This window comes from Ornithorhynchus anatinus, chromosome 8 (assembly GCF_004115215.2).
Source record: "Ornithorhynchus anatinus isolate Pmale09 chromosome 8, mOrnAna1.pri.v4, whole genome shotgun sequence".
Classification (NCBI taxonomy): Eukaryota; Metazoa; Chordata; class Mammalia; order Monotremata; family Ornithorhynchidae; genus Ornithorhynchus; species Ornithorhynchus anatinus.
In genome coordinates, this window is record NC_041735.1 from 38,478,960 (window position 1) to 38,505,771 (window position 26,812).

Consider the following 26,812-nt stretch of genomic DNA (forward strand, 5'->3'; position numbering starts at 1 on the left):
GCTATAGTAGTAGGAGTCATCAGAAAATTTCTTTACAGTCTTCTCCAAAGGCTTCTGCCCCTTCTTAGCCCTAGCACAGTTGTATGCGTCCACCACACACACACACTGAAATTACGGGATTCTATCTAGTGAGTTTTGTTTTTTCAAAATAGGCACTCATTATATACTGCCTGTTTGCTTTAGCAATATGCTCCAAATCGTTTTCTAAAAAATGTTAGGTTGCAATGCAATCCCAGGATTCCATGTACTACATCTCCAGCCAAATTGGAGATATTTTTGTGTGGATTTGCCATTTGCAGTTTTAATAAGATGAGTGATCATTTTATCTGACTTTCCTGCCTTCTTGTTACCAGCTTCTCAGTTGACTTAATATGGCAGTGAAGTAATGGAGAAGCAGTAAGACCTAATAGACCAGGGCCTAGGAGCCAGAGGATCTGAGTACTAATTCCAGCTCTGTGTGACCTTGGGACAGTCGCTTAACTTCTCTGTGCCTCAGTTTCCTCTCCTATAAAATGGGAATTTGGTACCTGTTCTCTCTTTAATACCGTGAGCCCATGTAGGACAAGGACTTTGTCCAATCTGATTATCTTCTGTCTACCCAAGTGGTTAGTACAGTGCTTGGCACTTATTAAGCACTTAGCAAATACCAAAATTATTATTATTATTAATGTGTGACTTATGACATTGCTTTTGAAGTGAGACTAAGTAAATTTTTATTTTTCCTGTAAAGTAGAATAGTGAAAGTACCGGTAGCTCAGCTTGAAACAGTCTTCCAATGTTTTCTTTTCCTGGCAGATATATCTCTGTGGATTTAGTGGCCGAAAATTAGATAAGCTGAGAAGGCTTATTAATTGTGGTGGTGGAGTTCGTTTTAATCAGCTCAACGAAGATGTCACTCATGTCATTATAGGAGACTTTGATGATGAATTGAAGCACTTTTGGAATAAGTCAACACACAGGTTCTGAAAGCTTTTACTTCAAAGCAATTTCTATTGTGGTAATGAGTTCTTGTAAATCGAGAAGTGTGAAGTGCAAAATGACATAACTCATTAACATTTTAAAAGTGAATCTAAAATCATGTTAAAATCACTGAGCTACAACATATGGAAAAAGCGGTACAGTAAAATGTCAATAATACAAAATTGAGGTGTAAAAGTCATATTAATAAAGTTTGTGTTGGACTGTTACTAAGGCAGGAGATTATGCTGGGGGCGTGCTGGTGCGATTTGTAGAGAAGAACTCTGTCGAAGAGTGGGGAAGCGAGTACCAGATGTGCTGTCGGAGGGCAAGGGTGGAAAAGGGCAAAGGCTAGACCAAGCCCCTGGGCTACTGGGCCATCACTGGCTCCAGTACCGAGGTGGTCTGCAGAGTAGGGAGATGTGCCTTAAGATTGGTGGCTCTGCGAGGAAAATAGCAGGGGCGGGTGGGCAGCGAAAGGAGAAGCCGACTCCAGTTAGGAGAAGCTGTAAGGTCGACCTGGAGAAGCCGTACACTAAAGCCCTGGGGCCAAATGTGTGTGCTGCCCATGCAATTTTTATTAAACATAATAAGAATAATGTGTAATGCTAGTACTAAACAGCCTGCTCTTTTGCAGGACATTTAGAACCATTTCGAGTAAATAAGTGTTTCTACTAGAACAATATCGTATTCCATTTGGGGGACGTATGGGGGAGAGGGTAGGACTTGAGATACCTTTCATTAAATATGCAGTGTAGTTTTTCTGTATACCATGGCCTTTATGACAGTTCTGAATGTTTTGGATTTGTTTACTCTCTTCATAGGCCATATGTAGTAGGAGCAAAATGGCTGCTGGAGTGCTTTAGTAAGGGCTATCTGCTTTCTGAGGAGCCATATGTTCACGTGAACTACCGAGCAGTGGAAATTTCCGTTTCAGAGCAACCTGGAATCAAACCTGCCCTTTCAAAAAGAAATAGCAATTTGCCTAAGAAAGATTCCGTGGCCTCTGAGGTGCAGCAGCAAGCGGATGAGGACCTACTCTCTCAGTATGAGAAAAATGACTCGACATTAGGTGAGAGCTGATAACTCCTTAGGAGAGATCTGTGTATGTTTATTAAGAAGTCTCATGTTTTAATATGTTAGCGTATATATGTGTACCTCGTTTTTAAACAAATGCTCCTTATCTATCTTCTTTGGCCGACTTTAATCTTTAGTTAACTCAACTAGATTCCAGATGTCGTCAGTTGCTGATGAAACATTTTCAGGAGTTGGTTAAGAACTCGTTATTTCTAAATATATTCTACTCTACTGATGATAAAAAGTATCTCAGTTCAAAGAAGGCTTTTATCAGCAAGAAACCTGACAAACCTGACAGTTAATTAAGTTGACAACTTGGTTGAACTTAGTCGCTGATATTTCAACCAGGTTTTCAGAAAGTCAGTGAAATATTTATGAATTTGAGAAGTTGGTACATGTTGAAATTTACTTGTTAGGGTATTTAAATATATACCAAGCGTAAGTGAAGGCGATGCATTCATTTGTTCTTGTTGTAAAGGTTTTTAAACTGAAACCATGAACAAGAACAAATTAATTTCAACTTCTTATTCATGAGTTGCTTATTTTTTTTCTTGGTGGCTTTTTGTAATCAACTGTTACTTCTGAGTCTTTCATTTTGGATATCTAACTGTCTTAAAGTCATTCAGAACACCAGGATTCCAGATTTGATCAGTGTTATTCTTTGAAATTCTTCTCCTCTTTCTGGTAAGGCACTTTTGGAACTCTGCCAGTGGTGTTCAACTAACAGATTATATGCAGTAATGTACTCTCTCTAGTGCTTAGTACAGTGCTCTGCACATAGTAAGCGCTTAATAAATACCATTGGAAAGGGAAAGGAAAAAACTGTAGTCCAAAAATGCAAGTGTGTTCCTCTTTAAGACAACAAAGAAAGTTGGAATTTGCTTCCTGAGATTGATTTTAATGCGAAGTCTTTTATTTGGTATGTTTATTTTGCACCTGCCAAATGCGAAGCGTAGTCCTCGGCACTTTGGAAAGCACAGTAGAAATAAAAGCCATGGCGCCTTGTCGGGAAGAGCAGGAAGAAAAATGATGCAATTGATAGTAGTAAGAATATAGAAAAGTGAATTCAAATACACGAGTACATAAATCTAAGTGCAAAGGGTGACAGGATGGCCCAACTATGTCTGGTAGAAATTAGTTGACTACTTACTTACTGCTGCTGCTTACTAGAGGAGTTTGGTGTTTCAAGAGGGCTTTGAAGATGGGGAGAACTTTAGTCTGATGGATGGGGAGTGAAAGGGAGTTATAAGGCAAGAGAAGGGCAAAATCAATGAATCTTATTTATTGAGGGCTTACTATATGCAGAGCACTGTGCTAAGCGCTTGGGAAAGGACGGTACAACAGAATTAGCAGACATGCTTCCTGCCCATACTGAGCTTACCGTCTAGAGGGGGAGATAGACGTTAATGTGAATAAATGAGTAATTTGTAATATATAATTTAAAATACGTACGTCAGTGCTGCGGGTTTAGGGGTCAGGCAAATATCAAAAGCCCAAAGGATCCAACTGCATAGGTGACACAGAAGGAGAGGGAGCCGGGGAAAAGAGGGCTTCACTGGGGAAAGCTTCTTGGAGGAGATGTGACCCTAGTGCTTTGAAGATGGAGAGAGCGGTGGTCTGGTGTATATGGAGGTCGGGAGGGTGTTCCAGGCTAGTGGTCGGCGGTGAGATGGACGAGATCGGGGTACAGTGAGTAAGCTGGCACTAGAGTGGACTGTGTGGACTGGGCTGTAGCAGGAGATTGGGTGAGGTTAGAATGGGGAGAACTGATCGAGTGCCAGTGATAAGGAGTTTCTGCCCAGAGGTGGATGGGCAGGTTCTTTAGGAGTGGGGAGACAAGGACTGAACTTTTTTGTTAATAAATGATCTGTGCAGTCGAATAAAGTATGGACTAAAGTATGGGGAGACAGGCAGCTGGGAGGTGAGCAAGGAGGCAGATGCAAGGGAGCAATTTGGAGAGGAAAGGGCATATTTTAGTAGTGTTGCAAAAGTAGAACCAACAAGATTTAGTGACATTGAATATGTGGGCGCAGTGAGAGAGATGAGTCCAACAAAGGGGTGGTGAGGTAGGGAAGATAGTGGTGTTGTCTACAGTGCCAGGAAAGATGCGGGAGGACAGGGTTTGGATGGAAAGATAAGGAGTTTGGTTTTGGACTCGTTTAATTGGAGGTGTCAGCAGGACATCCGAGTTAGATGTATCTTGAAGACGGGAGGAAACGCGAGATTGCGGGGAAGGAGAGAGGTCAGGGCTGGAGATCTAGATTTGGGAATCGACTGCATAGAAATGAGCAGGATCAAGGGATTGAAAGCAGGGGAGTCAAGAACGAGGTAGAATAACGTGATTGACCTGAGAGGAAGGAAGAGTGTGAGCTGAGGTGTAGCAGGTGAAGAGAGCAAAATGGAAAAGAAAAGCGAGCTGATAGGGGCTTCTGTTTGTGGTAGGGAGATGGGGATTCATCAGAAATGTTTAAGTAGGGTGAAATATTTAGGATGACCTTTTGGACAAATATTTCAAGCAACAGAAGGGAGAGGTTAGAGGTGGAGGATACAGTAGCCAATCAGGAGCGTTAGGATCTTGAACCAGAGGGGTCTTGGAAATAACGTGGAGGAAACAACAACAACTTGAAAGAAAAGAGAAAGGAGTCTAATATGAAAGCTTCCGGGACAGGCAACGTGATGGCGTCATTGTGTTGAAATAGGGAGGAAGATTGGGATTAGAAGGAAAAATAGATCAGTTGTAACCGGGGTGAGTTGCAGATGCCTTAAGGAAATGCCAAGTTGTGAGGCAAGTGAAAGGTAGAGGCTGGGGATGAAGATTTGAGAGTCAACCTCATAGAGGCTGCCCAAGTGCAGTGTAATGAGAAGAGTAAGGGATCCAAAATCAAGTCATGTGGAATACTGATAATTAGGGGGTGGGAGGCAGAAGGAGAACTACCTTAGAACCAGGTACCCTGTCCATTTTGTTGTATTGTACTCTCCCAAGTGCTCAGTACAGTGCTCTACACAATAACTGCTCACTAAATGCCAGTGATTGAAACCAAAGTTGGATAATGTTTTTAGAAGAAAGTAGACAAATGTCAAAAGCAGCCAAGGGGTCAAGGAGGATTGGGACTGAATAGAGCCCATTAGATGCAGCTAAGAGGATTGCCTGGTGAGCATGGGCTTAGTAGTATGAAGGAGAAAACCAGGTTTCAGTGGTTATATAAAGAGCTGCGGGAGTGGAAGTGAAGGCAGATGCTGTATATGGCCCACTTATCAGGGCTTCATCTGAGGGAAAAATGAAAGTGAGGAGTTACAGAGTGATACTTAGGTTTGAGAAGCTGAATTGGTACCATGATCATTTTGTCTGAAGGCCTCAGAATATTTTTCACATTTCTTATCTCATTTGGGTCTCCCGGCATCTTTGTTAGGTAATTAATATATTTTTGTGCCTCAGTTTGCATAATTTCCTAGTTAGAAAATTTGCTATCTTGTAAGGAGTCTGCAAAATATAAAAACTCAGTTATCCAGGTATATGGGGGAACCTCTATTAACCTAGCCACAATGTAATCTTCAGTCTTATTGCTGCTTCTGCAAGTGTCCAGGGGACTCAAGTACCCTGAAGCCCCCTAATTAAAGCAGCTTATGACATTTCTGCATCTTTGAAAGTGCCGGAATGAAAACAGAAAACTAGGATACAGGCACAGTCCTTGAAAATGTGGTGGTTATGATTTCACCAGAGGTACATTTTGCCCATAGACGTCCGTGAAGTTAGTTAGGCCATTTCTAGAATCACCTCCCAACATGGCTGACGAGCACTCCGGGTAAGTAGATGAGTAAAAATGCACTGCAAATCTCCTCGCCCCTTTCTCTATTCCAGCAACGCAAACTTAGCCTTTTCCGTCCCCCGGCCGCCCCCACCCCATCCTTCAGTAGGTTTTTCCTGTCTTTGCTGCAAGCGTCACCATCGGCCCTTTCCCTTTCTTGCCTGTAGCCATCCTCTCTTGTATTGGCCGACGCCATGGGAATGGGGACAGGGCGGAGGAATGGGTGATGCTGGCATTTTAGGAAGGGACTGCACTGGCATTTTAGGGTGGGTGTTGGGGCAGTGCCCATTAGACTAAGCCATCAATGGGCAGGGATTGTGTCTTTCTGTTGCCGAATTGTACATTCCAAGCGCTTAGTACAGTGCTCTGCACATAGTAAGCGCTCAATAAATACTATTGAATGAATGAATGAATGGTTTAGGAGGGAGCTATACTGTCCCTTCTCCAACTCCCGGGTCCTTTATCCCTGTTCCAATGCATACATAATGGTGTACCCTGAATTTCAGGGTGCCTCATTTAAGACACTTTCCAATTTGAGAGTGAATTCTCATTGTTCAGAATTTTAAGTCCGTAGTTGTCAAGCAATTGTAGCCAACAAAAATATTTTGTCCCTAAATATCTGTGCTAAGAAATGCAGAAATGTTGTTTTCATTTCCCTTAGCAAGAATTACTTTTTTTTTTCCATTTTTCAGGGGTGGCTGAGAAATCTGAAGCTGGGAAATTTAATGATTCTACTCATATCCTTTGGAAAGAGGAGGATCAATCTTCCAGTCACAATCACCTTCCTGAGGCTTCTACGATTATTGAAAGCGGATTGTTCAGCAAGAAAAGGTTCCTCGTTGTGGGTTTTTCTGAAGATGATGAGCCTTGTATTTCAGATGCTATAAGAGAAAATGCTGGGAAAGTTGTATCCCTCCAAAAAAGAATCATTGCTGACTATGCTGTGGTTCCTTTACTGGGGTGTAAAGTGGAGTCAACTGTAGGAGAAGTGGTTACAAACACATGGCTGGTAAGAGGAAACTAGCAGCTGAGTTTTGTCAATGAACAATAATACTTTTAAAAGCAAGAACTTTGCTGCGATCAAAGGTTTGTTTGTGAATTCTAAAAACAAAAATGGTTCATTGCTTTTAGCATTTTGCATTGTAGATTAGACAAGTAACTTTTCAAGTATGCTTGTTTTTACTTTCACTGTCCTTTTTTCTGTTTGTTTTCGGTTTTGATCATTCAGCTTGCTTGTATTTTTGGCCACTGCATTAATTAGGAAGGAAGCTTTCTTAGATTGACCGTTCATGTAAACATGTTCATTTCATATCAGACTTTCATAATTTTTACCTTTTCAGTTTTTCAGTAATCAATTTAAAAATAAAGGACAATCAACCAGTGGTATCTGTTGAGTGCTTAATATGTGCAGAGCACTGTACTAAGCACTTGGGAAAGTGCAGTGCAACAGAAGTAGCAAACATACATTCCCTGCCCATAATGAGTTTACAGTCTGGAGGGGGAGACAGACATCAGTATGAATAAATAAATAATTTATAATGTATAATTTAAGTATGCGTACTTAAGCGCGGGCCTGGGGATCGGGCAAATATCAAATGCCCAAAGGTCACAGATCCAAGGGCATAGACGATGCAGAAGGGAGAGGGAGCCGGGGGAAAGGGCTAAATTGGGAGATGGGACCTTAATAGTATGTGGATGGAATGGGAGAGATGAGTTGAGAACGCCAAGGTTATGAGCTTGCGAGATAGAACAAGTAGTGATTTGAGATTCAATTTTACTTTCAGTAATCATTTTTAAATATCCACGGTATTCTGAAAAATAAATTATTGATGAAAATTAACTTTGGAAAATATCTTAAAATGTAATTTTTAAATTTCCAATTATGGACTTAGTCAAAACATTATCCAAACTGGAATTAATGTAGTCAAACTACCATTTGCTGAATTCATATTTTTTGGCTTGTTTCCCATTTCACATATTCTTTTTTCTCTTTTTTAAGGGTATGTGCATTGAGCATCAGGTCCTGTTTGACCCAGAGTCAAATCCTCTTTTCACACCACTACCTGTAATGGAAGGGAAAACCCCTTTAGAAGACTGCGTTCTTTCATTCAGCCAATTTACTGGGGCAGAGAGAGACTCCTTGATATACTTAGCAAGTTTGCTTGGAGCGAGGTATGCTGCTTTTTTTAATGTTTGTCGTTTTGTTAATAAAACTAATAATGGGGATTTTTTTGGTTTTGATGTATTGAAAAACTTGCAAGCTGAATGTGTATGTTTAGGGTGCCTGTACAATTTATTGCCTTCTAAGAAGTATCGAATAGAACCCTATGTGTGTTATTTCTTGGAGTTTGTATTGTTCAAATGTCTTGTCTCTCCCCCCGCCCCCGCCCCCGCCCCACAGCACTTATGTGTATATGATTAGTTATATAATTCTGTGTATTTATATTGATGCCTGTTTACTTGTATTGATGTCTGCCTCCTGATCCTGTTGTGGGCAGGGATTGTCTCTCTTTATTGCTGTATTGTACTTTCCAAGCACTTAGCACAGAGCTCTGCACACAGAAAGCACTCAATAAATACGACTGAATGAATGATCGAGAAATGTCCCCCTCTACTCCCAGCACCTTATACCCATTAAAACAGTCTGGTCCCTGAACTGGAAGCTGTGCTAGAGTTCTGGGGAGATTTCAGAGGCCCAACTTGATCCTGGAAGCCCTCTCAATGCAGGGAATTCAGCCTTATTTCTCCGGCATGTCACACTTGTCAGTGTCAGGAATTTTTAGTCCTTAGAATGGTCCCCTTCTTTCTGTGAGGGGTTTTATCAGTAAAATATTGAGTTTAAATGTTGCTCCCAAAACCTACTATGATGGAACTCTGCGTACCCTGAGTTTAAGAGGATAAAAGGAAGGGGCACAAGATCAAAATACTAAAGAATGCCACTCAATGTTTTTTTCCCCCATTCTCTCAGCAGCTACTAGAAACTTCAGTTGGATCTAAATTGTTGCATTTGGTTGTTCTGTGAATGGGAATGTCATAAATGAGGAAGTTGGTTTCACCCTTTGGGTCATCCTTGTTTCTTCTTTTGTTGTAAAATTTTGGTTTTTACCATTTTGAGGAGCATTCTCCAGACTGTGTCACTCCTGGTCAGTTTCAAGGCAAAAGCCGTCTATGGATTCGATTCCCCATTTTTATACTCTATTTTATTCTTTGCATAGATATAGCGTGAAAAGAGAAAATAATATTTTGGAAAAATGCTTGTTTCTCCCAGACATCCCTAGAGTAGCTTTATATTTTGTTTATGGATTTATTTGCCGCAGGCTAAAAATTCGAAAGACCAAATCAGGTACTGGTAGGGCACAGAGCCCTGAACATTATATCACAGTACTGGAGCATAAACTTTCTCTCGATCTGTGTCGAGGGGTAACAGGAAACACAATTGAAAGCACATCTGGAATGAGAGATCAGTTGACACTTCCTGATGTATTAGTTGCCCAACTTTCCTTTATCTCTGAACTCAGTGTAAAGAAGTAACTGGGAGTTTTTAAGGGCAAAAATGAATATTTTGATGTTTTTCTGATCAGTTTCTATTTTAGATAGGCACAGTTCTTTCAGTGTATGTTCCAAGCCTAATCATTGTCCTTAAATGGACCAGAGCAAAGCCAGCTTTATGTACATGCACCCCCCACCAACCTGCAATATATTCAATCAGTGGTATTTACTGAGCACTTACTATATGCAGAGCACTGTACTAGGCATTTAGGAGAGTACAATGCAAAAGTCTTACTCTGCACCAGTCATTTCTGTTGTTGTCTGTTGTCACCCTGACGACTCCAGCTCGGAGTGAAAAATGTGGAGGAGAGAATGTGACTGGTGTTTTTGGGTTTTTTTTAATGTTACCTAATTTTTTATAAATCGTGAATTTTTAATTTGTTCATAAATTGAAAATCATCAATGTTCTTTGTATCAGTATTCCTTTTTACTTTAATACAGAGCTTATCCGTTGCATTGGAAGCTTCTTTTCCATTTAGACCAACTGATTAAATTTGTGTACTTGTTTTAAAATATGAATTTCAGAGTTCAAGAGTTCTTCGTACGCAAAGCTAATACCAAAAAAGGCATGTTTGCCAGTACCCACCTGGTGCTGAAAGAACCTGATGGTTCCAAATATGAAGCGGCAAAAAAGTGGAATTTACCTGCAATCACTGTGTCTTGGCTCTTACAATCTGCGAGGCTGGGAAAGAAAGCTGAAGAAAGCAAGTTTCTGGTCGAGAACGCATCTGCCAAAGGTTGTTGGGTTTTGCTGTTTTTCTTTTACCGTCTTCATTGGTGGTTGGGGTACTGAATTAATGTAGTTAATAGATGTCCCGGTTTGGGCAGGGGTTTTAGGAGTCAGTTCCATTGCCTTGAGAAGTTCATGAAGGCCATGAAATGTGCCAGTTTTCATGACCAGGCCCCCAAGGTGAAAAACTTATTTAGCTAGCGATCTATGAGCATTCTCTTGGGCATCCCCTTTCCTCCTCTTCCTAGCTTGCTAAACGTCTGCAAGGTCTTTCTGAATTCACTCTTTTTGGCCATGATGTGTGTTTTCACTGCACGTTTTGGCTAGAATGTTGCTGGGGAAGTACGGAGAAGAAATGGTTCGTGTAAGTGTGCAGGGTTTTGGACGTGGTGCACGTTTTGCAGTGACAGATTTATTTGATAAACTTCTTTTTCTTGAGTCATTGCTAGAGCTATTGCATGGTTTCTGCCATTAACTGGTTAGTGAAACCCTATTGTCTTTGTAATTCACAGGGATATTGTGAGGATTGGTGGGTGCAGCTCAGGGTGCAATAAGATGAAATTGAGCAAAGAAAAGCAAAGCATATTTGTGTTGTATTCTGCTGTTGTTTCTGCAAAGGAAGGGATATTGATTCAGTGTTTGTGTTCACTGAAAACTGGGCTAGGAAACATAGTAGAGGAAGTACTATTGGAATAATCACGGTGTGACGTGGTGGTGGATTCCCCTTCTAGACTGTGAGCTTGTTGTGGGCAGGAATGTGTCAGTTGTTGTTATACTTTGCTCTCCCAAGCGCTTAGAACAGTGCTTTGCACACAGTAAGTACTCAATAAATGCGAATAAATGAATGAATCATTAGAAGAACTAGTGCATGTCCAATTTCTGCAATGTGCATCTTTCACCAGGGCATTTATGGGGAACAGATGTTGCAGTTTTAAGATAGTTGGCATTTAAGGACATGGTCAGGAGAGGTATTGGCAGAAGTGCTGAATTCCTTTGCTATTTGAAATGTGCCTAGGAAATAAGACTCAAAAACACAGAATTCAAACGGTCACTTATTTAAGCAGGTTTTCCTACCTAAAGAAGAGATGGAATATCATTGTTTTATATTTATAACATTTTTACTTTTATTTTAAATCAGCAGAAGAAAGTTCTCAAAGTCAGAAACCAACAGATCAGACTCAAGTATCTGGTTCAGACACACCAGAAAAGTCTAGCACACTCTTGGAGAGCAAAAGGAACTCAGCCGTGACACCTTTGGATATGAACAGGTTTCAGAGTAAAGCTTTTCATACGGTACTCTCACAGCAAGCCAGGAAAACCTCAGTTTCCGGAGAAGGAAAACCACTTCAGAAGGAACCGTCGCTACACCTAGACACACCATCGAAATTTCTGTCCAAAGACAAGCTCTTCAAGCCTTCATTTGATGTGAAGGTAAGATGTGATGTGCTAGTTAAATGTTACTAAGAATGGGTCGTAGCAGTTGAGTTCAGAAAATTTTTTTTTAAATTTTCTCATTAAGGATCTGTTCTCCAACACCTCACGTCCTCTGAGAATGGGATCAACAATCTATTTACCTATAGAAGTTGCTGGTCAATATTTAGCTCCGCTTTTATCTCAATACCTGTTAGGAAGATGCAGATTATTCATTTCAATTATTTTGCCTGATTTTAAATGATTTTATCATTTTTAATATAGCAACCTGGAAGATACAATTATGCCCAGAGTGTCCCAAAATAGTATTTCGACCCAAGAAGTTTAGTCTGATTTAGACAAGATTCCTACTAAGTTTTGACCTTGTGGGCATCAGCAAGTGCCAGCACAGTGGCTACTAATGCGTGAACTTCTTTTTTTATATATGTGGCTTTAATCTGTAGTACTGATTATGGGCAGAAAGCGTGTCTCTAATTCTGTGGTATTGTACTCCCCAAAGTGCTTAGTACAGTGCTCTGCACATAGTAGGTACTGAATAAATACCACTGATTAATCTGAAAATGAGCCTGCCTCCCAGTTTGTCTTGTACTTGTAATGTTTATTTTATTTGTTAAACTGGAAGAGAATAAGTGTTGCAGAGCCAAAATAAAGCAAACTAAACCAGGAATGAAACTGTATTGTAACACTGTGAAACTAATTAGCACTGGTCCATAAAACATGTTTAACAAAATTTATGCTGTGGACCAGAGAGGGTACCTCAGAGAAGCACCAGGATCAAATTTACTTTTTTCCATCCCAGCGAGGCTCCCGGGTCCAAGTGGAAGCCTCCTTCCTGTTGTCTCACTCCCCCTGCCTGCCCTAAACCCACCTCCAAGGATTAGAGGGCAAGGGAAGTCTGCAAGCAGGCACCCTGTTTTATGGGAATACCTCTTCCCGGTGGCCAACGGCCCCCGTAAAGTTTCTTTCTGTAGCAGAGAGCCTGAATTCCCCATGGTTGGCATAAGAATAACCTTCACTGCCTCTTTCCCCCTTTACTTTGGGTGCACTCTGAAGGGAGTCCCCTCTCCCCCTCCAGTTGAAACACTTGTGAACACTCGATGCAGTTTGAATGCTTTCATTATTTATAGAGTCCTAACTGCGTCCACCCCTTCCGTGACAGTGGCGTCTTGTGGATTTTTCCAAGAAGTTTCTCGTGCTTCCCCGAGGACCCAGGCGTGGGGAGGCAGGTAGCTTCATGGGTGGTTGAGTAGCCTTCCCTCGTGGATCCCGGTCCTCCCCATGGAGCTGCCGTCACCCGGTGTCACCTGGTTTCCGTCAGAGGCTCGAGGGTGCCTTTAGCGACTCAGCAACTCACTTTTCTTGGAGTAGTTAGTAACTTTTCCCCAGCAGCTGACCTTTTGCCCATTTTGCAAGCCTGTCTTTTCATCGTGACATGCGACCTTTTGCCCCATAATCTAGTTGCGCTTCTGGCTTTTCACCTTCCATTTTAGAGGTCTCTTGGGGCGGGGCAGAACCCAGCATCCGTCTGCTTCCTTCCGACAGCTTCCTTCTGTTCCTCGGAGCCATTACCCACGATAAAGATCCTGGAATTCTTTGGGCCTCCGGGATCCATAAATGGTGGCCTGTCTACCAGGGTAGCACCCTCCCTCCTTTCCCACCCAACACAGCAGAGAGGAAGCTTACCGTACTCATTTTGAAAGCATCGGGTAATTTAGACCAGATGCCTCTCTCTGGTGAGATGAGGAACCTGAAGACTACTTTCACTCGACAATAGCAGGCTAATATTTCAAAGTTTTTCCTTGGTGTTCTTTCCTTCTGCATCTGTCCCTCCCATCCACCTTTTGGACTAAGGGCCCTGAACCCTGTTGGTCAAGGGACCAGGACTGAGATCAGAAGTATTTTTAAAAAGATCTTTGCAGGTATAAAGATTTTCACCTTAATTTGTTGAAGTGATTTCTCAAGACAGAGAGAAACTTGGGGTAATGTAAATCAGTAAAAGTAAACTAGCTTCTGTATTTCCTCTCGCTCCTGTAGGATGCCTTGGCAGTTTTGGAAACTCCAAGAGGGTGTAGCCAGAGACACAGGAAGTTGAGCACCCCCCTCTCAGAAGTCATTGGCAGGAACCTGAAACTGGCCGTAGCAAATAGCACTCGTCACGTAGCGGTTCTTTCCGCAAGTCCTCGGCTGGAGGATGCCCAGCTGGAAAAGGTAGGAGGTGCTTAGTTCGGGCCTAGTTTTTCTAATTGGGAAGCTTTATGATCCAGTGGTGATGACTTCCCGACAAGACTGATGGATGTTCTGGGCTTCTTTTCTTTCTGGCCAGTCCATACAGAAAGAAGAATTCAAACCATTAACTGATGTAGTGATATGCGTCAGTAAGAAACTCAGTAAGAAGCAGAGCGAGCTGAACGGTATTGCAGCATCTCTAGGAGCAGATTACAGGTAGTATTATTCCTCTGTGAATAGATCTAGGCACTGAATGCTGTACCAGGTGTTTGGGAGATAAATTGGAAATAAAATGGGGCCTCTAAGTATCCTCTTCTGCTCCCTTCCTCTTTTGTTTTCCTCCTGGATTCTTTCATCTCCCCCCTTCCCATCCTTTCCCCTCCCACTGCCTCCTACCATTTAACCTATTCTTTGTTCTTTGACATTACTGCTGCTATAGCCTCATTTGTTTCTTCTTTTGTTTTCCTCCTGGATTCTTTCATCTCCCCCCTTACCATCCTTTCCCCTCCCACTGCCTCCTACCATTTAACCTATTCTTTGTTCTTTGACATTACTGCTGCTATAGCCTCATTTTGTTACTGGATTCTCTGCCCTTGCAAATCTCTGCCCCTACCCGTCAGCTAATGGTTCTCAGGTTAATGATAGAAACACAGTATCTATTCTTTAAGCATCTGTAACTTCCCACTGGGGGAACTTCCTCAGTAATAGGAATCATTCTCTGCCTCATATGTAGATCAATCCATCATTGGTGTTTATTGAGCGCTTGGGGGAGTACAGTACAACAGAATTAGCAGACGTTCCCCGCCCAGAAAGTGCTTACCCTCTTGAGGGGGCTTACAGTCTCTAGCAAGGTGGTCAAGTTGAACAATGAGTGGGTTTTTGCCCCTTGACTGGCAATAAGAATCCTAATAATAGTGGTGTTTGTTAAGCGCTTACTATGTGCCAGGCAGTGTACCAAGTGCTGGGGCGGACACAAGCAAATCGGTTGTGTGTCTGTCTCACATGGGGCTCACAGTCTCCATCCCCATTTTACAGTGGAGGTAACTGAGGCCCAGAGAAGTCAAGTGACTTGCCCCAGGTCGCACAGCAGAAGGCGGAGCTGGGATTAGAAACCAGGACCTTCTGACGTCCAGGCCTGTGTTCTACCTACCATGGTGTTTCTGTCTGTAGAGCCATTCTGTTTAGGAGTTAAAGATACACATTTCCCCCACCAGCTGCAGGCTCTCCACCCCCACCCCCAGACTCAATAGGAGCAGTAAATGTGTCTGTTTATTGTTGTATTGTACTCTCCCAAATGCTTAGTCCAGTGCTCTGCATACAGTAGGTGCTCAGTAAATACAATTGAATGAATGAATAACTGCTTTACAGGTGTCTGTTATATTTTCATGTTGTGCTGCCTTAAGCACTTAGTACAGTGCTCTGCAAGCAGTAAGCACTCAATAAATACGTGCGATAACCTTCTTCTGCTCTGGTTCGAAGTTAGGGTTTTAATGCATTGCTTGAGTTTTCGTCCTCGTTTTGTGTTTTTGTGAATACGTGTAAGTTCCCGTTTATTATTGCTCAACCTCACAGTTACAGGGAAACCAAAAGCAACTCGTGTATTTTCAAAGAAATAGACCCACTGTGCTCCCTGGTGGTGATTATTGTAAGATTCCCTTCAGCTTCCTCGGTTGAAGGTGAAACTAACCTGAAAAACATTTTTTCCCTAAATGTTCAATGATGCGAAAGTACATTTAGACTGCTTTTCATTCATTGTCATCTTGGAAATATTTAATAATCTGAACAGATCTTAATCCTACAAAATACTCTTTTTTTCCCCATGCCTTCTTAGGGTGTTCATCAACTTTACTAATTTAGCTGCTGAAAGTCAAAGGCCAAGTTTTGAATGTCTTGAGGATTTTATGCTTATAATGCACCTTTCCAAATCTATAATTCCAGTTGGATTTTCAAGGTCACAGCATTTTCTCCATGACAGCAGTAATAGTGGTAAACTAGACCTGGCATTATTTTAGTTGTTTCCACCTATGTATTTTAGGTGGAGCTTCGATGAAACGGTGACACATTTCATCTACCAGGGGCGACAGAACGACAGTAATCGAGAATATAGATCTGTTAAAGAAAGAGGAATACATATTGTTTCTGAACACTGGCTTTTACAAGTATGTACCCCCTTTTTTGTTCCTCTTTTCTCCCATCACGTTTCCAATATATTTATTGATAGTAAATGCATTTTCCTTTATTCATAAGCTTAAACTCCTAGACATCTGTTGTGGGGGATAATCCGTGGCTCCTTCCAGAGATCGAAAGCCTTATAAGTGAATATTTTAAAATGTATTTTCTAGTGGCTTATTTTCAACTGTTTTAATATTCTCAGTTGAGGCGAACTTTTCCTGATCTTTCTGTGTTTGAACTCTAGGTACTGTGATAGAGAATTAGAGAGTCAAAAGTCCCTTGGGTGGCAAGAACATTATGTGCCTGCCAACTCTGCTGTTCATTCAGTCGTATTTATCGAGCAGTCAATAAATGCTATTAATTAGATCGATTCTAAGGATAGAATTAAGATTAATACTTTGCAGACTAAGAATCGGGAGAGGGTTTTCATTTACCTAGAGCATATCAGGAGTTTTCCTTTGGGGTTGTAGTCTTCAAAGACTTTCGCCTTGGAAAATTCCCTTCCTCAGTTTTAGGACAGAGGGAGGGAGTAGTGATCTCATCACCTTTCTTCTGACATATTATGCTCTTCTGTTGCACTTTGATAATGTTGTGTTTAAAAAATTAATTCCATTGCAGAGTGCCCAAGAATACAGACGCCTTCCCGAATCTCTTTACCCACACACCTACAATCCCAAAATGAGCCTGGATATAAGTGCGACACAAGATGAGAGGCTCTATACCGGTCAGCTTTCATCATCTGATAAAATACCAAAGGATAATGAGGTACAACAGAACGTGATACAGCACACAGATGAAACCCCAGGCTGTTGCACTAATGGAATTAATAGAACCCAGTTTTGTGGTTTTCAAGGTCCTTTCAAGGTTTCATCTCAAGTCCCACTCGCCCCCCCAGCCCCAACCATATCCATACATCCTCTCCTCCCTCATCCAGTCCCTTTCCTTTCCCCCCAAGACCTGTTTGTTCCGAACATACTCCCTTTTCTGGAGCGGGCCCATAGTAGAAGTGTTTTGCACACAGTAGTTGCTCAGTTAATACCGTGAACATTTTTCTCCCCCCCGCATCTAGACTCATGGCCCGCTCGCCCCCGGGACTGCTTCTGACGCAGAATAAGCCCTAAATAAATACCGTTGTTTGACACAGGAGTACTACTATCTGTAATGCACTCCTAGAGATGCTTCAGTTCCACTTAGCTCACTCTGCTTCTTACCAAGTTTCTTTCTCAAATCGCTCCCCAAAAGGCCAGGTTCTCGTCCCCCCTCTTACTTACCCTCCCTTCTGCCTGACCTAGAAACTCAGGTCTGATCCCGTAAGCACTTACGTACACGTCTGTTTCCCCTCTAGACTGTAAGCCCCTTGTTGTCAGGGATCCCATCTACCGGTCAGTTGCATTTTCCCAAGCTCTAAGTGTAGAGCTCATCACACAGTAAATGCTCAATAAATCTTATCGATTGATTGAACCAAAGCACGCAAGGGAATATTAGGAGCTTGAGCTGGTGTGGAGAGAGTCCTCCAGGTATTCTGGCTGCTACTGGCTTTTTTAATTTATTTTCAAGTCTCTGATTTGTCTCAGAGAGCTGCTGTCTTTGTCATTACGATAGGGCCAAGGCCCTTGGATATTTTTGAGTATCCCTAGGGTCCCCCTTGTGCAGCTGGTTGAAATCGATCTTTTAAGTTGGTGAACGTAGATGACTGTGACACTTGAATAACATTGTAAAGTAGTAGTCTGCTTTGACGAGCTGCAGTATCTGCCTTGTTTTTAATAGCCTGAGTCTCTATCTATGGAGGTGAAGAATGTAGAAGACGGACCCTCTGATCCGATGGAGATGGAGACCGCAAATGACAATCACCCAAATCCCAAAGGAGGTAAATGATTTCAGTTGTCCAAAAGTACCTGCCGAGTTTTTCGACATTTGTAGGTGTATTTAGAAGACTTTATCCCTAAATGGCAAAATGGCAATATTCTGTATAGATTCTGTCACTTGGGGTTTGGGCTTATTTAGTAGAGTGCAGGAACTCCTCCTCTGTATGCTGTTCCCAGCAGAGCAGACTTTTCTTACTGGCAAGTCTAAATATTTAGCGTGAATAAAAGCTAACCCCTCCATTCTTTCCCCCCTCCCCCCCACTCTAAGTGCTAACACAGACCCTGGAAATGAGGGAAAACTTCCAGAAGCAGCTGCAAGAAATCATGTCTGCGACATCAATAGCGAAACCCCAAGGGCAGAGGGGCTCCCTCTCCAGAAATGGGTGTGACAGCACTCCTTCAACTCCAGACAGCGCGCGTTCTGCTCGAAGTAGTCGCACCCGAGCCTTGGAAGTGCTAAGGTATCTATCTGTCTGCTTTCTGGGGAAATGCAGAGACAATTGCGTCAGGGGCCCGGTGCCATTAGAATGCTCGCGTACCCCTGCGGCTTTTACTCCCCCCAGTCTGATGGTATTATTCAAAAGTGATGGGTGTTGTGGCCCCATTATTATTTCTTCAGCATTTCCTAGTGGAGAGAGCATGGGCCTGGGAGTCAGGAGGACCTGGGTCCTAATTCTGGCTCCACCACTTGTCTGCCGGGTGACCTTGGGCGAGTCCCTAACCTTCTCTGGGCCTCAGCTCCCTCTATAAAACGGGGATTAAGGCCGTGAGCCCCATGGGGACCAGAGACTGTATGCAATCCATTTTGCTTGTATCCACCCCAGCGGTTAGTACAGTGCCTGGCACACAGTAGCACTTGACGAGTACCACGATTATTACAGAGAGGGTTGGATTCAGTTCGGGGCCTCTAAAGAATATCTGTGGCTTCGGTTCTTCAGACAGCCTCATCGGACCCTAACCGATCTCAACACCGAGCCCTCCCAGAGCGAACAGATCATTTGGGACGATCCTACGGCACGAGAGGAAAGAGCGAGGCTGGCCAGCAACCTGCAGTGGCCCACCAGTCCCACGCGACTCTCCGAGCTCCCAGCCGACGTGACAGACTTGGATGACTCCCCGTTTACGGACTCCTTACATGACTCTGAAACTTCCGAGCTAGGTAACGAGAGAAACGGTCACCTTAAAAATGACTCTGCGTAGCCTGTTTTCATTTTAAAAACCAATGAAATTAAGTGCTTGGGAAAGTACAGTGTTACCTGTTCCCTGTCCACAATGAGCTTGCACTGTAGAAGGGAGAAAGATTTACTTTAATCACTCATGTGCCAGGGAAGATAAACCATTAAGACAAGACCTGTCTCACAGAAGCCCATAGAAAAGATTACAATGGAAGCCAGAAAGTCTGGTTGTGTGGTTAAGGCTTCTGCTTTTGTGGATAAACTTCCTGGAAGGGAATTTGAATGAAGGACTTTATATACCCACTTGTTTTTTATGGGCTTATATTGAAGGTAGTGCTTCATCCTTGGCATTTTTCTTTTCCCTTCTCTCCCACCCTCCCCTCAGGATCTGTTAAATGAGGTCATACCCGACACTTGTAACTTGCCACTCCAAATCATAGTTTTCCATCCTGGCCAAGTCGAACGTACTTCCCCTAGCCTGTCCTATTCAGGATGTCGTGATGGAGCATTTTATTGCCCCTAGCTGCTGCTGATCCCGAAAAAGCATGGGACACTGAGGACCCGAAGAACCAGATCTCGGAAGAAGCAGAAACCACAATGAAAGATGACCACCTGATCCCTACACCACAAGCCCCCAGCATCGCTTTCCCCCTAGCCAACCCGCCCGTGGCTCCACAACCCAAAGAGAAGGTTTGTCTCGTGTGTATTTGGTCTGGTTTTGGACGGGGCTGTCGAGGGGGCGTCGCTAACAACGAACTTGGTGTCGTTCCAGACGGTACGGGAAAAGGAGACTCGTGAAGAGCTGACAAAACAATACATATTCCAGCTCTCCTCTCTCAATCCTCAAGAACGAATCGACTACTGTCATTTGATCGAGGAACTAGGTGCTGGTATTTTTGCACAACTTTCAAACGGTTCAGTAGTCGATCGCTTCGCTCGCTTATTGTCCTCTGGCTTCAATGTGTGGAAATCGATAGGTAGAGCGTGGAGCTTGTGAAACGGATGTAACGGATTGCTAGCGGAAGTCAGTTTTAACTTCGATCTGGGAGAGAGAGAGACCTCATAGCCAGAGTACAAACCGATTGCTTTGTCTTCAAGGTGGATCGGTGCTTGAAAAGCAGTGCTTTGACGCGAGCTGCACGCACATCGTTGTGGGTCATCCTCTCCGAAATGAGAAGTATTTGGCTTCCATGGCAGCTGGCAAGTGGGTCCTTCATCGCTCCTACCTCGAGGCCTGTAGGACCGCCGGGTGCTTTGTGCAGGTGTGAATCTATGCCATTGTCTTTGGCGTTTTTCTCCCGCGCTGACGCTTCTCGTACATTTGGTTTGTCAACCTGGAGTTTTTATGGTGCTTGTAGACTGGTGTTTCTGATGGAGGGCTGCCGACCTCAAACCCGCCTTCCCGTGGGCATCAGTTACAAGACTGTGAGCTCCACCTGGGACAAGCTGCTCACCTCGTATCCTCCCCAGCGCTTAACAAATGCCATCATTATTATTCATTCCTTAGTCTGGCAACAGCACTCTATTTGCCTTTGTCTTTGAGCAGAAGAAACGGTGTTGTGGCGTGGGAGCCTGCCAGAATCCCATTTGGCTGGACCCATACTAAGACACTTTAAAATGATTTCCGAGAGTGGGTAACTTGTTTTTTTGGTAATATCCAACCAGCCTAGCTAGCTAGCTTCCTCATCCCCCTTTTGGCAAAGAAACAGAGAACTGATCTTATTGGGCACCAACACATTCTGGACATAGGAGAGTACAAGATTTGGTTGATAATGATCACTTGAACTTCTAAGTACCCCAAACTGCATGCTTCACTGCTAATTCCCATGGCATGTCTTCTGATAAGAAGCTACGTTCCCTAGGAGGAAGATTATGAATGGGGAAGCAGTTCCATACTCGATGTGCTGACTGGAATCAACCTGCAGCAGAAAAAATTAGCCCTGGCAGCAATGAGATGGCGGAAGAAAATCCAGAGAAGACAAGAAGAAGCAGGCGTTGTTGAGGTATCCGGGTGCATGGTTAAACACTAAGCTAGAAGTTCTACTCGGGTTGGATACTCCATTTCCCCTCTTCTTACCGCCAGATCTCATGTCCTGAAAGCGTCTCAGCTCGTCTGGGAACCACCAGTTAGGTCCCCACCTTCCTAAAAGCAGAGATGAAAGCATGGGAAATTTTTCTTCAATCCTTTTTTCTTTTCTTTTCTAGGGGGCATTTAGTGGCTGGAGGGTAGTTTTAAATGTTGACCAGTCCAGAGAAGCAGGATTCAAGCGTCTTCTTCAGTCAGGAGGGGCAAAGGTTAGTTAAACATTCCAAGCGCTTAGTACAGTGCTCTGCACCTAGTAAGCGCTCAATAAATACTATTGAATGAATGGTTAAACAATGGTATTCATTGAGGTTGCCCATCCACCTCCACAAACAAGCTCATTTTCTCGCCTCCTATTACAACTCAGTCTGCAAAGGTCACTCTTCTAATGCTAACCTTCTCACTGTGCCTCGATCTCGGTGCTGACCCCTCGTCCATGGAAGGGCCTCCCTCCTCAAATCCAATTATTCTCCCCTCCTTTAAGGCCTTATTGAAGACACATGTCCTCCAGGGAGCCTTCCCAGACTGTACGGTCCTTTGTGGGCAAGGAACACGTCTATTTTTTTTTTATTGTATTGTACAGTACTCCGCATATGGTAAGCGTTAGTTAAACAACTCCAGTGGTTGCCCATCGACCTCCGCTCCAAACAAAAACTCCTCACTCTAGGCTTCAAGGCTCTCCATCACCTTGCCCCTTCCTACCTCTCCTCCCTTCTCTCTTTCTACCGCCCACCCCACACGCTCCGCTCCTCTGCCGCCCACCTCCTCGCCATCCCTCGGTCTCACCTATCCCGCCGTCGACCCCTGGGTCACGTCCTCCCGTGGTCCCGGAACGCCCTCCCTCCTCACCTCTTCAAAACCTTACTTAAAAATCACCTCCTCCAAGAGGCGTTCCCAGACTGAGCTCCTCTTCCCCCTCTACTCCCTCTGCCATCCCCCCTTTACCTCTCCGCAGCTAAAGCCTCATTTTCCCCTTTTCCCTCTGCTCCTCCACCTCTCCCTTCCCATCCCCACAGCACTGTACTCGTCCGCTCAACTGTATATATTTTCGTTACCCTATTTATTTTGTTAATGAATTGTACATCGCCTTGATTCTATTTAGTTGCCATTGTTTTTACGAGATGTTCTTCCCCTTGACGCTGTTTAGTGCCATTGTTCTTGTCTGTCCGTCTCCCCCGATTAGACTGTAAGCCCGTCAAACGGCAGGGACTGTCTCTATCTGTTGCCGACTTGTTCATCCCAAGCGCTTAGTACAGTGCCCTGCCCAGAGTAAGCGCTCAATAAATACTATTGAATGAATAAACCCGACTGAACTAAACCCTGAACTAAAACAGTCAATATCTGAGCCTGATTCCATCTGCTTTTTCCTACTAGGTGCTGCCGGGGCACTCTCCATCTCTCTTTAAAGAAGCCACACACCTCTTCGCGGACTTCAGTAAACTAAAACCAGACGATACCAGAGTTAATGTGATGGAAGCTGCTGCCCAAAATGTGAACTGCTTGAAACCAGAATACATTGCAGATTATCTTATGCAGGTTGGTTTGTTAGAAAAATTGCCCCTCTAAATGGGGCATTTAAAACAATGAAGCTTTTTGACGAGATGTCCCTTGGGTTGTACCTGTAGATAAACCGACTGCTGCCTTGTTAGAGCTGTTAGTTCATCTTTGTTTTCATTTTTCCAGGAGTTGCCTCCCCCGATGGAGAATTACTGCCTTCCTGGAGCAGCTGTTCCTCAGAACAGAAAGGAACTCGATGCAGGTCTATCCCAGAAGAGAAAAGCGCCCGCTGAAAAAAATAAAGTCAAGCGCCTCCGGCTACACTGAGAAGCTCCACACACACACCTCGATAATGTCTTATCTTACCCTCCTCCCCAAGTATGAATTTTTACATTTTGAATCTCTGCAGCTTTTGGTCTCCAAAAAACCTTTCAGTGACTATCCTGCTAACCAAATATGCACTAAAGCTATTATTGGACCGTCGGTTTGCAGGAGAGCCCGTCCGTCGTGTCATTTGCTGTGCGTACCCTCAGCTCTGCGCAACAAATGCAGCGTTGGAAGGTTTTCACAGATTCGTTCCAAACCCCCAGGAAGACGAAATGCAGCGATGGGCAAGCAATTAAGTTATATGATGTACTATATATTTTTTCCCCCTAACGTTTGTCTGCTTCCATCAAAAAGCACATTCAACATGTAGATATCTAAATAAATTTTTAGTAAAATCTGTGTCACCCTTGTTATGAATAACTGGACTTCCCAAAACTTTGGTTCCTTGCAGCATTGCGGAAAGGATCCAAGGTCTCGATCGTGGTGAAAACATTAGGTAAATTAGTAGCGCCTCTCCGATGCTACTTGATCTCTTCCAACCCCAAATACAACCATGTTATAGAAAGATGGGCAAGTGCTGCTGCCTCCACCCTCCTCTGGCAAGCGTCGAGCAGAAAAGCAGCTTACTCTGTACCTGGCACAGAAGGAAACAGTGGGGAAGATACAAGCTAAGCAGGTTGGACAGAGTCCCTGTCCCCCAAGGGGCTTGCAGTCTTCACCCTCAAAGTGACTTGACCTCGATGGTCACGGGCTATGGGTAGAGCTGGGGTAGAAGCCGGGTCCTGCTGGGTCCCGTGCCCGTTCTCTACCCACTAGGCCACAATGCTTTGGAAGACATTTTTAAAGGATGTGCGAAGCCCGAGAGGTCACTGTGCCCCGAGGGAGGCAATGAAGATATCAGAAGAAATCTTATTTCCTCCCCCAAAAATCTCTACCCCCCCCCCTTTGGAGTAGGGGCTCGTTTTCAAGATGACAGGCCTGCCAATCCCACATTGAGTTACTTACAAAAGACTGGGATTTCTGTACCTTTACCTCTGCAGCTCCAAGGCAACGGACTTAACCAACCTCCAGGGAAGCGTGAATCATCTTCAGGTAGGCCTTTAGTACTGTAATTGAGCATCAGAGTGAAAGGCCGAAGTAAAGATGCCCTGGAGCAGAGCGAGAGTTCTGAATGACCTTAGAAGATGGGCTTACAGTCAGTCGTCCAACTGAATATACAGTAAATGATTATTTTCTGACAGTACGACTGTCAAGACATACAGTGTGGTCAGATTCATCTGGTCCACATTTTGGGCAAGTGTTTTTCTTTGTTAATACATGAAAAAAAAAAAGTAAGGCAAGTAATGAGACGGGACCTACCTGATGGCAGGGGATCTGTCAGATCCCCCGACCCTTCCGGTTCTCAAAATGGTAACTAGGTTAAAGGGTGAAAGCTCGTGAGTTGTCACGCTTTCAGATGAGGCTGAAAAACGATTTGTTTCACTCGTTCCTCGTATTTTTAGTACCTCACCTTTCCAGAGAATCGCAGGAACCTCAGGAGCAGCTGCCGCAGTGGAGGGAGGAGAGAAAGCATTTTACTAAATCGAGAATAGCCCCTGAAGTCTGAAGTGCAGGACGGGGCTTGATTTAAAGAAATAAATCCAACATGCCTAAACTCCCTCTGGATCCTCGTCCTCCTGTTCGAGGTGGGGATGTGTTTCCTGTCCCCTCTCACCCAAACGCGTGCTATTTGAGATCTCACCGCCAGCCCATAAGGTGACTGCTAACCGCAGCAGTCCCCTGGGTCCACTAAGCTCCTAGAGGGCAGGGGCCAGGTATCATGCATTACACCCAACAGAGTACTCACACCACCGTTAGAAGTAATAAAGCTTAAGTAATAAAAACACCGACTGAGCCCCCCACCCAAGCACTGAAAACACGATATAATAAATGAAGGTTAAATGTTTACTTGTCACTTTTCCCCGAAATCCTCTCCGCTCCGCAGGTAAAGCTGTAGGATAAAGACTGCCAAGACTCCAGAATCCATATATATTTCCATTTTATTGAATTTGTTAATGTTACAGGGTTCTTGCACTGCCAAACCATGCCTGAGAATTCAAATAAAGAAATATGGTACAATGGACAGCTTTTATCTAATCTACCCATCGTACGGTATATTAAAACTTGATTCATGTGCATTTTGACAATTTCACAATCTCTTAAAAATGTTATAAACAAGAGTTGGGCTTTAAAATCCGCTGCAGGTCTTGCGATCCGATACATGTCATTAAATAACACTTCTACATAATCATCCCAGTTCATTCTCGGTAACATACCTTGAGATCTGTTGGCAAAGGTGCATACTTTTGAGGATAAAATTAGCGACGCAGAAGTCCCAACGTTTCCGCTTGAGATTTTCGGACTTTCGGGTTTCCCCCCCAACAAAGACTTCCCCCCGACCGTGGACGCTCAGCTGCTCTTTTGAGCTGCCTCGTTTCTCTCGGCTCAGCCAGGTAGGTCCGGGAACCTTCCCGAGAAGGCGGGTGGCCGGCCCACCGTCTCGGGTGATGCCGGGACTCACGACATCGAGCGGCCGTACTGCTTCTTCTAGGAGCCAGATGGTCACTTCTGCATCGATACTAGTCCCCGAGCCGAACCCTCACACGAAGGACGTGCCGCCGTCGCGTCGGGAAAGATTGCTGCTCACCCACCATCTGCTTCACTCTTGCCAGTGGCAAGTCTGCAACTTCTGCCTTTGGCATTAGAATTTGTAATTCACAGAAACTCAGACACTGCAACAAGGGTCACAAACCCCACTGCAACCTCTTTCTATTGAACCAAAATGACGGCAACGAGGAAAGATCGAGGCAGAAACAAATCGGATGGGATGAGACTTTCGTGCCGTAGGCAACCGACTTTCGGCGGCCCGGTTAATCCCGCTTCGGGGACTGAGGTTTCCCCGGACAGTTTCGACCCGTAGCCGTCCAAACCCGAAGCGCTAGCTCGACCGTCCGCTGCCCGCCCAACAGCCACCAGAATTAGCCAGGTCCCTCACTGCTGCTCAAACCCATCTCCTGACTTGGAAAATCTGGGCACAGGTATGACACTTGGGATTCTCGTCAGAAAGACCATGCAAGTGGTTGGCATACACGAGACGTCCGGAGAAGTCATTAAACACCGCATCGGGCTTTAGGTGAAGCTCTGCTCTTACTGTTTGTTTTTAAGGGGTAAAGGAAAGAAGATGGGGGGCGGTTGGGGGCGGTGGTTTCAAGGTAAAAACTCACAGACTGGGGCACCTTTACCCAAGCAGGAGAAAAAAGGATACAATCCCATCTGCCAGACATTCTTACTAGAGCCAGATATATACATATACATATGTAAATATATATACATACATTTACACATATATACTGTTCTGGACAAGTTAAAGATCTGGTGATTAGAGGCTTTTTTTAGCAGCACCGGAAGCAAAGCTCTGGCTTCTGCTGTCCTTTAAGTCAAAGGCTTTTTGGTTCAAGCCCCGCAGGGGTGGAAATCAGGTTATGAAACTCATTTCACAATCACTCGGAGCACATGTTTCATCTTATAATTTACTGAGCCAGACACTACACTGTAATGCTCTGCTCATTAAAAAGATCTTTCCCCCCCAGAAGTTAGAGCAAAGAAGGCCTTTTTGTGGAAGAAAACGGAAATTACACACTAACCAACTGAAAATGGCTAAAGAAAAACATTAGACCATTCACCCCCCCCCCACCCTCCCTCTGTAGATACACACAAACATATGCGTATATACATATATGTGTGTGTGTGTACATACATACATATATGTACATATATATATATATATATGCATGCATGCAAGTGTGGTTTGCTTTCTGGTTACCTCAGAATATGGCTACAGCTAAACATTTTAAGTTACAACTCTGCACGCTTTCATC

At 43.8% G+C, this 26,812-nt stretch overlaps 1 protein-coding gene across 3 annotated transcripts in view; it reads left to right on the plus strand.

The window, feature by feature from the left end:
• Positions 1–23,294, plus strand: part of TOPBP1 (DNA topoisomerase II binding protein 1) — a 42,615-nt gene extending 19,321 nt beyond the window's left edge. For 2 of the 3 annotated variants that reach the window (XM_029070875.2, XM_029070876.2), the window contains 20 exons: positions 796–959; positions 1,782–2,029; positions 6,533–6,849; positions 7,840–8,012; positions 9,915–10,126; positions 11,258–11,550; positions 13,585–13,758; positions 13,874–13,992; positions 15,812–15,935; positions 16,567–16,713; positions 17,716–17,815; positions 18,082–18,274; positions 18,752–18,972; positions 19,512–19,678; positions 19,761–19,872; positions 20,087–20,250; positions 20,851–20,991; positions 21,194–21,283; positions 22,446–22,607; positions 22,755–23,294. In XM_029070875.2, coding sequence (XP_028926708.1) covers positions 796–959; positions 1,782–2,029; positions 6,533–6,849; positions 7,840–8,012; positions 9,915–10,126; positions 11,258–11,550; positions 13,585–13,758; positions 13,874–13,992; positions 15,812–15,935; positions 16,567–16,713; positions 17,716–17,815; positions 18,082–18,274; positions 18,752–18,972; positions 19,512–19,678; positions 19,761–19,872; positions 20,087–20,250; positions 20,851–20,991; positions 21,194–21,283; positions 22,446–22,607; positions 22,755–22,895 — 3,462 coding nt within the window. In that variant the 3' untranslated portion in view covers positions 22,896–23,294. The remainder of the gene's footprint in view (positions 1–795; positions 960–1,781; positions 2,030–6,532; positions 6,850–7,839; positions 8,013–9,914; positions 10,127–11,257; positions 11,551–13,584; positions 13,759–13,873; positions 13,993–15,811; positions 15,936–16,566; positions 16,714–17,715; positions 17,816–18,081; positions 18,275–18,751; positions 18,973–19,511; positions 19,679–19,760; positions 19,873–20,086; positions 20,251–20,850; positions 20,992–21,193; positions 21,284–22,445; positions 22,608–22,754) is intronic. The other variant, XM_029070877.2, reaches the window with a different exon arrangement.
• Positions 23,295–26,812: the final 3,518 nt, after the last annotated feature.